Raw genomic sequence first — 16243 nt, 5'->3', positions numbered from 1 at the left:
CCGATACCCCACTGTTGCTTGATCTCTTGCACAAATGGGCAGAGCAGACACACACCATTCCGGCGTGGCCACAATGGCCTTTCGGGTGTCCAGAGGACCGCGGTCATTACATGAGAGCAGGTCCAGCTTCTGGGGGGGACTCAGGCCACACCCAACCCTCAAACAAGAGACGGGCCGATTATTTGGGAAACCAATCAATGGGCTGGGAGAGCTTGTGGTAAGTTAAAGACCTTTTTTTATTTTCAAAGAAATTCCTCTGCTTTCAGAATTTCCAAAATCCTGATTTATTTATTTTTTCGCTTCAAAGGTAAAGGACACCACTTCAGGAATTTCCCACCTAAATGGTATACCACTTTTCTTCAAACATTTAATTAGGACTCTGTAATCTTTCCTCTTCTTCAGAAGTCGGGATGGGATCTCTTTTAATATTATTATCTGTTTTTTACAATTGTCCAGCTCTTCACATAACGGGCCTGCAAGACTCAATCTCTAATAGATCTGGATTTAAACTGGTTAAGACAATCTCTTGGCATATGCAGAATTTATACGGAAGGCTTTATCAATCTCACCCTCCATTATTTTCTTTTACTCCTACTAGACGAGCTAGTTCTGTAATGAAAAGTTGGTTAATATTTTGGCCCTCACACTCAGGTATTGATCTAAAGCATAGGGAATCTTCTCTCTGACTATAATCTAGCATAGCAGGTTGATCTTGATATTTCCTATTGTCTTCCTCAAGATGTTGTACTTTTTGGTCTACAAAGTCTAGCTTATTTTACATCTCCTTAAAGTCCTCAGTTAGCTTTTTTGTTGGCATTTAGTGGTATCAATGGCATGAATCTTATTAGTTTTCTTATCTTCTTCTGTTAAGGTTCCTGAGTTTTCCCCTGTCCTCTTACTCATCTCCTCTAAAATAGACTGAAGTTTACTAAGCATCTGCACCAGGTCTGGTTTGGTAGATTTTTCTGAAATCTGTGTCACCTCCTTTTGAGCATTTGATGCATTAGATGAAGAGGGTTGTGTCACTGAATCTCTCCAGGCTGTCAGTTTTGACTTCACTACCACCTGTTTATTAGCATGATTTGATCTGTCTCCAAACCTTCTTTAATCTACAAATACAAAAACCCACAGATTTTCCCCTCTCAATTTTGTAGATGGATTATCCTCTGGTCTGTGTTTCTTCCAATGACAGCCCTTTCCGTAGGCTTTAACATAAATCAATTCCCTGGTATTTTTCTCTCTCTGCTTCGTATTTCCTTGTTGTCTCAGAGGATTTATGTCACGGGGTCAAAGTTTTTCTTCCTTCCTTCTTTGTCCACCTCCCTTTCTGGTGTGGTTCAGATTTTGCAACATAACCATCCACAATTCTAAAGTCCCTCCTCTTGCTCACATCTTCTGTCTACTCAGCTTATCTTCCCCAGCTTTACTTTTCATAAATATTTTGCCACAACAGCCAATCAGATCATCTGAATCTTGTATGTTCCAACACAAATTTATTTTATCTTTTATCTCCTCACAGAATAAATTCAGGAATAGATCTATAGCAGAGTTTATATTTTTCAGTTCAATATTTCTTGCTAGTACCTTTTTAAATTTATTTATAGAGTTCTAAAATTATTCATTCAGTTAAAGCACAAATCTTCTTACCACTCTGATTCCACCAAACAGCAAACTGCTTGTATCTCTTAGCCACATCAAGTTCTGAGATAGCTCCTTTTAGATTTTCTTAAAGTCGAGTAGTCCAAGTATATGAAATCTGGCTTGGTCTAACTTTAATCTCAGCAAAGGAATCTTTAAGAAGCATTTTTAAGCAGAGATTCCTCAGTAGATAATTTTTTAGCAAAGGTGGCAGTCCAGAGCTTCAGAGCTTCCAGAGCTTCAACTCTAAGGCAGGGAAAAGTACCCTCCAGTTCTCCTCTCTCTCAAGTTAACCCTTCCCCTCCTTCATCTGGAGGTGATAAACTCAGGTCTGAGGTATTCCCCAGACCTAAAACCCCATGTTCTCACAGATTCAGCTAGTCCAAAACCTAGACCAGAACTCTCGAACACTGTTCATCTCAGTGACTAACAGTCAACATTACTTCATACTTCCAAAGGAATTTTTGACCTCCAGAATTCAGGTGACTGAGGTTGTTAGAGTCAAAGGGCACAGACTTCCGGTTGAGCCTCTGGAAACTCCTGACCATTCTTGCTGAAGGAGCAATTTCGCTGGCTTGTAGAGGAGGATCCAATTAGGTATTACTTCAGCCAACTGATTGGAAAAATATTAAGAAACAAACCTGAGCAAATTCAGTGGGGACCCTCACTTTGTTAAGTACTCCCTTTATTTTAGCTAAGAGAGCCGATAGAAGGTGCTCAGGAACTGGACAAAGCAGTCTCTCTCCTTCCATATTGGATACCACCAAACCAGAACCATTGTCCCAGATTACACTACAGTGACTGAGATAAGGTGATTTGCTCAGTGTCTCCCAGAGGTTTATTTATCTGGGTGCTTTTAGCCTACGTTTCTCTGTCAATGCAGACTCAAAATGGCTTCCAATGTCAAAAATAAAAACAAGAGAAAACTGTCATTTTTTAAAAAGATAGCAAAGTCTTGCTCTGGCAAGTCTTCTTATTTCATCCTCTTATGCCATTCATTATAAACTACAGCTTTGAGTCCGGGTGACTTGAATAGATATCTACTTCCTAAGCAACCTGGCAAAGATTCTTAGGAAGAAAGAAAAAAATCTTGATAACTGGGAAAAATCTTGGAGAGACTCTGGTAAGATTATAATCGATGTCCTCAGAGGCATCTTGTTCTCAGCTCACACAGAGAAGAGGCAAACAATAACAGCCAGCGGGCTGAACAGGGACTGATGCGCCATCACCAGCCTTTTTCACTGTGAATGTTATATGATGAGATGTCCTACTGTGTACATTGTCCCAGTTTGCTTTCTCTTGTAGGTCACTCAGGACATAGAGTGTGACACAGAGGGCTTCCTGAAGTTTGGCTGTAGCAGCAAAAGGCCCTGAATCAGAGACACTGCCATGTGAAGCCTGCCATGATGCCTCAATTAAAAACTCACATCCCTTGATGGGGGGCATATCTCTACTTGATCCCCCCCTTCCTTTTTTGATACTTTCAGAAGAGAAATAATGTTGCTTTCAAGGGTTGGTGGTTATCAAAACAGGTCCAGAACCTCGGTAGATACTTCTTTAGGTGGCAGCTCCATTAGATAGCCAACAGGGCTGCCTGCTGTCAGTGTTTCACCACAGATCAATTAAACTTTCTTGAACAGGAGCTCCAATGAATCTTACAATCCTCTGCAGAGGCACGGCCAGCATAGAAATCACTGGATCCATTCTCCTTGGGCCATACTTGGTCTAAATCAGCCTCCAGGGGAAAGTGTTACCCAAAAAATGGACTACACTATTGACATTATGAAAATAGTTCTTCAGTTAGTTGTACAACATGCATTAGATTATTCATAAAGGAATATGTACGGATTAAATGAAATTTATGTTAAAAAAACCCTCTTATCTGCATAAATGTTAACAAGCCAAAACAGACCCATCTACTCAGTCATCACTAAAACTGCATTCTGAATTGTATAAAGTTTTGCAAAAATGAAGATCATTTGAACCAAAACTAATAGTCATAAACAAAATGGGATCAGTGCCGAAGATGCATTTTAGGCTCAACATGGTCTACTTTAAAGAATGAAGACAATCAACCACTGATGATCAAGTGTTCTCATAAATACATCATTAATATTTGCTTAAGTTATTAATTTGTTTTCTATAATAATTTATTCTCAGAGACGTACTGGTGAGAATTCATTAAAGAAACTGAGTCATCCCTCTAACTAAAAACTATATTCACATTTTTTTTCCAAAGCTTTCAAGAACTTCTGAGTTCCATATATTGCTGCCTAAGCAAGAGGTCACTTACTCCCAGATCCTCAGTCTACCTCCTTGGCGAGCATCTTTTAGAACATTACCGATTCCTCCTTTAATAATCATCGTTCGTATAATCACTGTTAGGAATCCTGATATCATCAGTGTAAACTGGAAAACATCTGTCCAGACTACTGCCTTTAGGCCACCCTATTTGGGAACAGCAAAGACAGAGTACAATGAAAAATCTGTTCCACCAACATAAATTTGCAAACACAACCTGATGAAAGAAATGCATTTAATTTGTGCGAAATACTGATGCCTGTAGCGTAGCTGTCATAATCAGTTCTACTGATTACAAAGGTATAAAGCTGACAAGTATCATGTAAACATCAATAATCCTCAGAGGAGGGGGAAAAAGTTCAGAAGTGCTGAATTTCCACCTGCATTCTATTGAAGCTGTTTCATGTTGAGAGGCTGCTTCAACTGTATGCAGTAGTAAACTTATTGATTGTGGTATCATAAGGAATAATGAAAAGGAAACAAACTATTCAGAAATCCCAGCCTGCCTCCCCTAGAACTCCTGCTCCAGGATTCCATAAGCTTGCAGTGGCTTGTGCAAGTTTAGCCCTCTTTTTTACCTTTAAATATTACTCAGCTGCTCTCAACATGCCAACTATTCTGGAACATACTTAGTCTTCATCAGGCTGTGAGGTTTTAATTTACCAAGTGTCGAGCACCTGAAGTCAAGGACCACTTCATAGTGTTGCTGGCTAGTCTGAAGAAAAATGTTCTGTCCCTTTTATAGAGACTCGTGTGTGGAATTGGGCAGCTGAAGTGTTTCATGGCATGGAATTCAGTTCTTTTAAACATTTATGTGATGCCTTTACACCCAAAGTGCCCAATGCAGTAAACATAAAATCCTTCCAAAACAGCATTTAAAATTTGTGTATATAAAATATTTAAACCATTCAATAAAACATATAAGCACACGTAACAACATGATATGGGAGGAAAACCAGTAACAGCATGGGTATGCCAAACAAAACAAAAAGTCTTCACAAGACTTCTGAGGAAATGGCACTTCACTCCAGTTGAGCCTTTGAGTGCTCCTGACCATACTTGTTGAAAGGAGCAATTTTGCTGTTTTGTGGAGCAAGCAAAAATTTTGCAGCGCTCCTCAGGTACAGAGGACCTTAAATTTGACAAGTGAACTAGAAAGAGCTTGATATAGACCCACTTTCAATCTTTTTTTTCCCTTTTTTGTAAATTTGGTTGACAACATTTACAAAAAAAATTCAAAAAGTCTTCACAATACAGGGACACGGGGGGCTGTTCCATGAGGAAGAGCCAAGGCTAGTAAAAAGCATCCCTGATACTGCTGCCACCTGTCTATTCAACACGAGGCCCAGGTTCAATAGAATCCTCAAGCTACAACCCTGCTCATTTAGGGGGAACATAACTCAAACTAGAACAGGAGATATTCCAATTTCTGGGTCAACTCATCCCCCCACCAGAGCACATCTGTTCAGTTGGGATTAAGTTACAGTTTGTTTGTGTCCATCCACCTCAAAACTATTTCCTGCTACCTGTTCAGTTTCTACAGATTTGCTGAGATCTGCTGGAAGTGCAAGGCAAACATCAGTCGATAAATAATATCCCATTAAGACTTTATTAAAAAGAACAGTGCACTTTTCCTTAAGGCATGTGGCAACCACTATATTTTCCTCTTGGGATATCCCATCTTCCACCCATTTCACTAAGGATAAGCTGAAACCAGGGAATGGCAGAGCTTCTTTGCAAATTGCTTACAACAACCAGCTCATGAAACCAATTTACCAGTCACTACCTCCACCTATGCCAACCAGGTTCCAGGCTGTCAGGTCAAGCCCTAAGTTAGATAGACTGTCAGCACTCCTAGTGGTGCAGCTTTCTGTATTTCTGGCCAAAAATGGTATGTCCCTAGTCCTAGCAAAAGTCTGGTCTCCTGAGACTAGAGATCTCAGGTCTTGTTGGCTGCTCTCTTTTCCAAACATCTGATTCATCCCATTCCCCCTCTTGCTGGGACCTTTTATTTGCCTCTTCCTGTTTACACCCAGTTTTCTTCTGAGCAGGTCCTTTCTACCAAATAGACCTCTGCTGCATCAACGAAGACCTTTTCTTCAGAGAAGACTAGTGTTTGCTGTCATTTATCCTATCTGCTCCTTAGTTGCTCTTGTGCGGGTGCAGAGCAGGGCAGGGCAGGGGGGAGGGCTGCCTTGTCCTTCCATGTAATATGCAGCTGTGCCACCACCCATATTAGGGTTACCCTTTTTCAAGTAGACAAATAGCCCAACCTTGATGGCTGGTGGCCACTGTGCTGCTTTCACCATTTACACAAGGCCAGACTTCATACAATTAGATACAGAAATTCTAAACTATGTGCCAGAATCCCTGCTGAAAACCACAATAGTCCAGCTGAATGCAGAAAAAGTCCTTAAAAGATAAATTTTTCAAGAACTTTAAAACACTTGTCTTTGCACCCACCAGCTATCATATGCCCCATATTTTATACAGGAAAGGGACATGTATACACAGACTTCTCCCTACGTATTTTAGGCTTCTCTATATAGCCAGAAGAGACCAGCTTGGAGACTGGCAGTTTAGCAGCCATTTCTCCTTCCTAGAGAACTGCAGTTCCATGAACAGGTGTTAGAATATCTAACAGAGACAATATAAAATCAGTATAAAGATGTAATGCAGATAGGAAAGTCAGAAAAATCTGACTCAGTTGAATGCCAGCACCAAAACAGTTTCCAGTTTCTTACAATAATAAAAAGTTCAGAAGAGTAACTTATTAAAAAGAGCTGTTAACATACCAGTGTACAATAGAAAGTACAGACTACTCCTGTGGCAATAACAGATCCCCACAACTGAAATCCTGTAACTGAAAGATGCATATCAAAAAGTGACCATCATTGTTTTTGTGAATCTGAAGTCTACAACTACTATAACAAGAAAATGTATAAAATAATACAGGAGTGAATAGCAAAATCATTTCAAAAGAATACTTTAGAAGGAATAATCAAGACAACATAAGGTCACGAACAAGATGAAATGTGTTAGAGGTTCTCCTCAGCTGGGGCTTTAGACCTCTAACCACTCTCAATCCAAGGGAGGATTTTTCTTTGTCTCAAGTGGTAGTCAACTTATGATGCAAACCCTAAAGGATTTCAAGACAGGAGATGTTCAAAGGCGGTTTGCCATTGCTTAGCTCTGCATAGCTACTCTGGTATTTTCTGTGTGGTCTCCCATTCAAATACTTATCCTTTGTGGCATGGCACCCTGCTTAACTTCCAAGATTTGACAAGCTTGGGCAAGGCTGGACTATCCAGGTCAGGGTAAGGCAGGTTAACCCCTGACTTAAATAAGGGCACAATTCTTCTCCTTTTCCTTCCATTTACAAAAGATTTTTACATTATAGAAAAAAATAAGACAAATCAGAAGACTGAATTCAACAAAACAATATAAATTATTTGTTAGTGATGTTTGTTTCTAATTATGTTGTAAGCCTCCTTGAGATACATGAAAAGGTGGGTTATAAATATTTCAATAAGACACTGAAGACAAGTTGATTTAAATTTTTCATATGCTTCTAAAATTCTTAATAGTTACCAGACATATCTTACCACCAGACCTCTTAAACAACTCATTATACTTTTTACAACTACCAGTATACTCTTTTCCAATGAAAGATTAAAGTGCGGTGCAGCGATAGAGAAAGTAGCATGCTTCCGCAGTAGAAAATAGTCCTGAACAACTATGAGCATTATAATTCATTTTTAAGCACAGCCTTTGTCAAAACCATTATTCTGTACAGTATTACACATGTTACTTTGAGAAGAGAACATTTATAGTGAATCGAACAGGAGGTTGCATGGACTTATGCTGGCAGATTTGCCCTCCACGGGGCATTTACCTCAGCGAAGGGTGAAATCCACTAGCACCCAGCCACTGCAGGGCCTTGGGCCACCTGGCCGGGGCACCCAACTTCACATCAGTGTGGCAGGGGTATGGCAGGGGCGTTCCCAGGAGTGCAGCCAACTGTAGTCAGCTTCCACTACCCTCCTAGACTCTGCGCAATGGCACAGGAGTCCTCGATACGCCATGATTTTCATGGCATATCTCCACTTTCCCCCATGGGGGATTTAAAAGGTTCTCTCTTTTTAAAACTTTTTGGGTTTCCCATGCCACAGGAAAGCCCTTTGGAGAGAGTGGGGTAGTGCCGAGTGGCCCCGTCCTTGCTCGCCCATGTTAAACAATAGAGCATGTTACATTACCTTGATTTAGAGCCAGGGATGGAGAATATATAACAATTCCAGTATATAGTATCTGGAGAGGTACATAAACAGACATGTATGTTAAAAAGTGTTCATGATAGCAAGAGTTAGCTAGCATTTAAACTTCATAGATACTCTTTAAAGCAGAACTGAAATGCACATTAAGAACATGTACATTGGTTCTCTTTGTTAAAACCAAAGCAGGTTTCCATAAACTTACCGCTACCAGCCAGGCAAAGCCCTCCCATATTCCCCCACCCCAAGCAGGACAACCTGGTCAGCAGAGCAGGGCTCTGCTGGCCTGCCTCTCCCCCACCCTAAGCATTCCCATCCTACCCTCCCTCCATCCCAAGCAACACCTTTCAACCCTCCCCCATCCCAAACCTGACCTTCCAATCCTCCCCAATACTGACATTCTAACCCCCCCACCCCACCCCAAGGCTCACCTTCCAAACCTCCCCCACCCCAAGCCACACCTTCCAACACTTCCTTCACAAGCATCCCCATTCAACAGGCATATTTTGGCTGATGGATCCTATGAGATTCCAAAATCTCTTGTGGGAGGCGCACCCTCCTGGCGACTCTCTCAATGAGGTGGTAGAGGGCTGGTACTCCAGGCTGTCTGAAGCAATCGAGGAGCTCACCCCAAGACGTCCTCTCTGCCCTCGTACCAAGTCGGCCTCATGGTATTCAGAGGAGCTGAGGACGATGAAACGGGAGCTAAGACAGCTCGAGCGAGTGTGGCGGCAGATACGTGACGAAGGGACAAGATGCTCATATAAGACGTTTATGAAGGCCTACAAGAAAGCATTGAAGGAGGCGAAGAGACTTTTCTTCACCTACTCCCGTGGTGGTGAACCTTTGGCACTCCAGATGTTGTGGACTACAATTCCCATCAGCACCTGCCAGCATGACCAATTGGCCATGCTGGCAGGGGCTGATGGGAATTGTAGTCCATAACATCTGGAGTGCCAAAGGTTCGCCACCACTGGCCTACTCCATCACTACTGCAAGCTCTCGCCCGGCGCCATTGTTTTCTATGATTTGGACTCTTACGACCCTACTGGTAGGTCCTAAAAATCAATGGGCTTTTAGCTGTGAGGCACTTGACAGCTATTTTGCAGATAAGATCTTCACCCTCCATCAGGCTTTGCCAGCCACGGTTGATACAATACAGGAACTAGAGGCTCCTTGGCCATCTTCTTCTGGTTCATGTTCAGATCATTTTCACCCTGCTCGATCCCTCTAAGGTGGACAGGTTCCTGGGAGCTGTAAAATCTACCACTTGTCCTTTTGACTAGTGCCCCTACTGGCTAGTGAAAGAAGGCTGGGAGAAGCTATGGAGCCACATGTTGAATATCATCAATAGCTCCCTTGAGCAAGGAGTTTTCAGTGTCAGCTGAAAGAGGCAGTAGTCTGCCCTCTCTTGAAGAGACAGAATTTAGATCCTTTAGATCTGGCCAATTACCGCCCAGTTTCACATTTGACATTCCTGGGTAAGGTAACTGAGAGAGTGGTGGCTGAACAGTTTCAGAAGTTTCTGAAGGACACTGAGGCGTTGGATCCCTTCCAGTCCGGTTTCCGCACTGGTCACGGGACTGAGACGGTTCTGCTCGCATCGTTGACGAGCTCCAGCTTGACCAGGACAGGGCGGCGCTGCTGCTGCTTCTCGATCTTACTGCGGCATTCGATACTGTTGACAACGATCTGTTGGTCCACCACCTCGCAGAGGCTGGGATACAAGGCACAGCTTTTCTTGGCTAAACTCGTTCCTACGGAACTGAGGTCTGAAAGTAGTGGAGGGGGAGGAGAGCTCACACTGGCACCCCATAAATTGTGGGGTGCCACAGGGGGCAATCCTTTCCCCGATGCTCTTTAATATCTATATGCACCCCCTAGCTGAGCTGGTCTGGAGTTTCAGGCTGAAGTGCCATCAGTATGCGGATGACACCGTGCTGGTCTTAACAATGGTGGGCCATCTGCACTAGGCCCATGAGGCTCTCCAGCATTGTTTTGAGGCCATGGCTGGTTGGTTGAGAGCAAGCAGGTTGAAATGTGGGTCACAGGGAGATGCCGGTCGACTTTCAATTGCCTGAATTAGCTGGTGAGGGATTACAGCTATCCACATCGGTATGCAGACTGGGCATCATTCTGGACTCCAGGTTGTCCTCGGAAGCTCAGATTTCTAGGACTGCCCAGACTGCTTTTTACCATCTTTGGCAGGCTTGTCAGCTGGCACAATATCTCTCCAATTCTGACCTTGCCACAGTAATCCATGCAATGATCACCTCTAGACTGGATCACTGTAACTCACCCTATACAGGCCTACCCTTGAATTTAGTCTGGAAACTGAAGTTCGTGCAACATGCAGACGCTCAACTCCTAGCTGGGGTGTCATGCAAGAAACATATTACACCTGTCCTCTATCAACTACACTGGCTGCCAATCGAGTACTGGGTCATTTTCAAGGTACTGGTTTTAACCTTTAAGGCCATGAATGGTCTTGGACCCACATACCTGAGGGGCCGCCTCTCCCCATATTGCCCGATCAGGTCCCTTCGCTTGTCGGAGGCCAATCTTCTGGAAATCTTCAGCTCAAAAGACACCCGGCTGGCCTCTATGAGGGCCAGGGCCTTCTCGGTCCTGGCCCCCACCTGATGGAACAAGCTCCCTACAGAGGTCAGAGCCCTGTGGGAGTTCCGCAGGACCTGTAAGAGAGAGCTGTTCTGCCAGGTTTTTCCATCTGGCCAGCCGGGATGAACCACCATGCTATACTGTGGCCTCCTGAGGTCTGTATAGGGAAGTCGACATCTTTGAATTTTGGATCTGTTTCTTGAATTGTTTTATATTTAATTATTTTAACTGCATTTATATTGTTTGTCAGTTGTACGCCACCCTGAGCCCTTTTGGAAAAGGGTGACATAGAAATCAAAATAAATAAATAAACAACCAAACAAATAAATAAATAAACTCTTTCCCAACCCCAAGCCTCATCTTTTCACCCTCCTCCACCCTAATACTCACCTTCCAACACTCCCCCTACCTAAGCCACACCTTCCAACCCTCCCACCCTAAGCCTGACCACCCAACCTCCCCTCACCTTAATACTCACTTTCACCTTCCCACCTACCTCAAGCCATACCTTTCTGACCTCTCTCACCCCTAAGCCGCAGACTCAGGACCAGGTAGATGGGAAGGGACATGCTGGGGGTGGGGGTGGGGGTGGGGGTAATCCACTACCATCCCAGTAAAGCCCATTCCAGAGGAAAATGCTTCCTCCCTAGCCCCTTTGCTAGGGTCCATGGCATCTTCCCCGCAATGGTCTTTGCTGCTAGTAAAAAACATAACAAAGTCTAGAATCAATAAGTTGCTTCCTCTCTGTTTCCCCCCTTTTACGAGTGAATCCAACTCACTCTCGGTTCTTTGTTATATTTGACTGTTTTTAACCTTGATTAAAATGAATCAAGGAATGCTCCTCAACTCCCTTTCAGAATTCATATGCGACAATGAACTGAAGTTTGAAAGGGACAAGGAGAATTTGTGAGACAAACGGCAGAGACAGGGATGGGCTGGATAACATGACACTGGTTGCTGAACCCCATGCTGACACTGCAGAAAGGCATCAAGCAGTATTCAGATATGACTTGAATTTCCACTGGTATTCATGGACTCTAGGCCAGAGCAAGAAAAGGTTTAGCTTTGATACTGAAGTTGATATTTAGCATTTTATAAGCAAACTTGAAGATGCAGCTGTATTTTACCAGATTAAATGACAGCCAATCTACAATAGTACTTTGTGTTTTACTTACTGTTAGTATCATAAACATTGTTGTTCCAGTAAGACGCAGGTATCTATTATAGCGAAGCTCCAAATACTACAAAAAGAAAAACATCATTTTTATATGTTAAACACATATACACCTTCATTTGGGAGTAAACATCCAGAGGCTCAGGATATTTGACTGCAATCCCCTGCGTGATTGCTGAAGTTCAGCTTCATATCTTTCACTGCAAAATTCATGATCCGATCTCCCCACAAGAACAAATCTACATACAACCACCAGGAGGCTGCTATTTGGAATTGGGAAGCATCATCGAGGGATTTTTTTTAGCCATTCTCCATTTTTATGTCCTGTTTTTCTCAACTTTTAAGAAGTCTCAAAAAAGCTTACAATCACATTCCATTTCTTTCTGCACCATAGACACCTTGGGAGGTAGGTGGGGCTGAAAGAGTTTTGAGAGAAATGTGACTAGTCCATGGTCACCCAGCAGGCTTCATGTGTGATTGGTGTTTGGAATATGCTGCCACAGGAGGTGGTGATGGCCACTAACCTGGATAGCTTTAAAAAGGGCTTGGACAGATTTATGGAGGAGAAGTCGATCTATGGCTACCAATCTTGATCCTCCTTGATCTCAGATTGCAAATGCCTTAGCAGACCAGGTGCTCAGGAGCAGCAGCAGCAGAAGGCCATTGCTTTCACATCCTGCATGTGAGCTCCCAAAGGCACCTGGTGGGCCACTGCGAGTAGCAGAGTCCTGGACTAGATGGACTCTGGTCTGATCCAGCAGGCTAGTTCTTATGTTCTTAGGAACGGGGAAATAAAACCCAGCTCTCCAGATTCGAGTTTGCCACTCATGTGGAAAAATAGGGATTCAAATCTGGTTCTCCAGATTAGTGTCTGCTACTCTTAACCACCACAACACACACTTTTCAAACTATTACTAACCCTGATGGAGAAACTTAATTTTAGGGTCCAGCTGGAGGGGTATGAAAAAGATTAACCAGACTAAAAAGGAGAAGCAAACTCTTTATTATAAAGATTTGATGATGATCAAAGTAGAGTACCTGTTCTCATGAGAGTCCAAGATACAGACAGACCTGAGCAGTACACATGTAAGTTGATTGGCACCATCAGTACATAGAAGCATAGAAGCAATAACAAGTTGGCAAGGTAGCATCAGCAACTTATGGCATTCAATAAGTATTAACTGTTTTACCACCACTATATACTTAGGCCTATTAGCAACCAAAAGCTATCTTATCTATTCAACTTTTTCATAACTACTTTCTGTGAATACTTTACTTAACTTTCTGTAGAACACCTTTAGCAGCAGCAAGTGAAGGCTAAGCCAGGTATGAATGTCATAAATGTCTGAATGCAGACTGATGGTGGTGGAAAGTGCAGACTAGCTGTCTCCAAAAGTAAAATAGGGGAAGAAGTTAAATAAACCAGGGCAGCATATCTTCTAACTAGAATAAAGGGATAATAGAAGATCAATAATGCAAAAGAAAAATTGATACATTTTTGTATTTCTCCCTTCATTGCTTATTTAAAGTCATTCATGTTTGTAGCTCGCATCATGTTCATTGGCAGTGAATTCCATAATTTAATTATCAGTTGAATAAAGAAGACTTTCTCTTTTATTTATGCTGAATCTATTGCTTATCAACTTCATTGGATTCCCACAAGTTCTTGGCCCCTTCCGCACATGCAAAACAATGTGTTTTCAAACCACTTTCACAACTGTTTGCAAGTGGATTTTGCCATTCTGCACAGCTTCAAAGAGCACTGAAAGCAGTTTGAAAGTGCATTATTCTGCATGTGCGGAATGAGCCCTAGTATTATGGAAAAACGAGGAAAAGGTAACTCAATTTCTTTTACATAGACCCTTACCTCTGGAAAACTGAACATTCTTAGGACTGTACCTGATCATCTTTTTATAAGATACACATTCCACAGTGAGATCTGCTACTCTTACGCAGAATACGTTAAGTGAGCTTTACTGCAGGATATACCACAGGATTACAACCGTACTGTCTAGTCTAATATTATAAGCATTTATAACATCCACTGTCAATTATGTGATAATGAATGCTGGATAAGATGGCTTTAAAAGTGGCCTGCCGGATAGGTCTGTCAAGATCCTCTCTGCAGTGCATCTCTAAGTACCAGATGTTGGAGATGGACAATAGGGAAAGGCTATTACTCTGCTTGTAGTTGGCTTCTGTGGAAAGTTTAATACAGTTATCAGTTTCACATCGCAACTTTCTCCATCATGGCTTTGAAATATCACAGGTTGACACAAGAAATTAAATGGGAATTTGGGGGGAGTTTTGTGGAAGCTGCAGATGACACTCAAAGGCCAGCAGACAACAACAAAAAAACTTTAGAAACTCAAATGCAAATAAATACAAATACAAAAACCTTTAATGGCATAGAAGAGGTGGTAGTATACAAAATACGTTAAAACCAAATGACTAAAACTTACAAAAAGGTTTCACTCTTGATCCAAGTTAGAAATCTGGCAACTGACTCAGTAGTGTGAGTGCATAAAATTTATGTATTGTATAATAGCAATATATTTTATCTTTTAATACCATAAATATACACAATTTATTTTTTTAAAGAAAAAGAAAAAAAATCAAATCTCAGGTTCAAAAAATTTTATGCAGATTTCCAGATCTTGGGGACACCACAGTGATGCGTAAGGGAGAACTGATGCTCTACTCCTCAACAGCACTGCCTTCCCCAATCACATTTTATTTTATTTGTGTCTGTATTTCCTCCTCCTATCCAGAAACATCCTGGCCAATTTCTGCTTGAAAGTCGCTGGGGCTATAGGGCAGGGCCTCTGGAGAAGAGGAGCGGGGCAGAGGGGCGTGGAAGTGACCTTCAGCCCATGATGCTGTGGAGCGGCTTAAAAGGCTGCTCCTTACCTCGTAGGCGCTGGTGATCTCCAGCCGGTAGTAGATGGGCAGGAAGACTTCAGCGGTGATAACCACCATCAGGACGTAGGAGATAGCGAAGACCCCGAACATGGCCCCGAAGCGGTAGACCTCGGCCGGAGTGCCCAGCACCGTCACCGCCGACATGAAGCTGGCCGTCAGGGAGAGCGCCACCGGCGGACCAGAGAGCTTGCGGCCTGCTATCAGGTAGTCCTTGTGACATTTGTGGACTCCCTTGTAGGCGTAATACATGCCGATGAACGCGGAGATGATCAGCATAGCCGCGAAGACGACATAATCAATCGCGCGGAAGTTCTCGGACGCCCTCACCGGCTTGGAGGCGGTGGATTGGGGGGGGATAGTCGACATAGTCGATGCTACATCGAGCTAAACAGTGGGCTGAAGGAGCAGCAGGCGGGAATTCTCCTCGGCCGCGTCCTCCGGGAAATGCCGCTCAGAGTACAGAAGCCCCCAAACACACACACCGCGGCCCTGTTTCCTCTCGGCCCCTCTGAGCGCACCCTCGCCCCGCGCAGGGCCAACCGACCGCCCCGTCTCGCCTTCCTCAGCGGCCAAGCACGCGGCTCCCGATCTGTTTGCTATTCGAATGCCGCGCGCCGAGTGGCCGGACGGAGCACCAACGCACTCGGCCAACTCCGGCCACCGGTCTTGCTCCATGCAGTTAACCCTCCTTGTCGCGTTCTTCGTCTGTCTCCCCGTCCCTCTCGATTGTACTTTAGCAGCTTGATTTCGCACAGCACTTATTAGCTGTAGTGGGCTTCTTGCCCGGGTGAAGCACTCCTGTGTTATCAGCAGTGGTGCAGGTTCGCAGAACCGGTTGTTAAAATGGTGCTTATTTGAATCCCACTACTGGTTATCAGCCTGAGAAGGATTCACCTTCCCCCACCATGCTCAGGCATGCGCAAAGTGGCCGTTGAAAGGAAGGTTTGACTTGTTAGAGTTTCAACTAAAATACATTTTAAAATTGCCCAGCACGTGCAGGACAGGGAGGGTGGGGAGTCCATCTGGCTCCAGACCCATTTTGTCTGGCAGTGGCTCCTGCATGAAAAAATCATCCAGGGAGGGTGGGGAGTCCATCTGGCTCCAGACCCATTTTGTCTGGCAGTGGCTCCTGCATGAAAAAATCATCCGTTGGAAATTTTATTTTTGTTATAATCTAAAGGACCATGTGTCTCAAATACCTGTGCTTTTAAATGTCAGATTAATATAATTGCACGGAAATTGTCTTCTTTGAAGGACCTTATAAAGAAAACAAGGGACAGAAGGCCATTTTGTTTAAAAATTATACAAACCGAATCTT

General features: G+C 43.3%; 1 protein-coding gene across 3 annotated transcripts in view; it reads right to left on the bottom strand.

Annotated features, from left to right (window-relative positions):
• The window catches only part of LOC125435840 (sodium-coupled monocarboxylate transporter 1-like), a 44522-nt gene extending 28688 nt beyond the window's left edge, over positions 1–15834 (bottom strand). For 2 of the 3 annotated variants that reach the window (XM_048502259.1, XM_048502261.1), the window contains exons 1-5: positions 14914–15834; positions 12005–12070; positions 8196–8247; positions 6735–6802; positions 3932–4086 (exon numbers count right to left, since the gene is read on the bottom strand). In XM_048502259.1, coding sequence (XP_048358216.1) covers positions 3932–4086; positions 6735–6802; positions 8196–8247; positions 12005–12070; positions 14914–15291 — 719 coding nt within the window. In that variant the 5' untranslated portion in view covers positions 15292–15834. The remainder of the gene's footprint in view (positions 1–3931; positions 4087–6734; positions 6803–8195; positions 8248–12004; positions 12071–14913) is intronic. The other variant, XM_048502260.1, reaches the window with a different exon arrangement.
• Between the last annotated feature and the right edge of the window lie 409 nt (positions 15835–16243).

Source organism: Sphaerodactylus townsendi, linkage group LG06, assembly GCF_021028975.2.
Source record: "Sphaerodactylus townsendi isolate TG3544 linkage group LG06, MPM_Stown_v2.3, whole genome shotgun sequence".
NCBI lineage: Eukaryota > Metazoa > Chordata > Lepidosauria > Squamata > Sphaerodactylidae > Sphaerodactylus > Sphaerodactylus townsendi.
The sequence above is the reverse complement of the archived record's forward strand: the minus strand, read 5'-3'. Positions and strand labels throughout refer to the sequence as shown.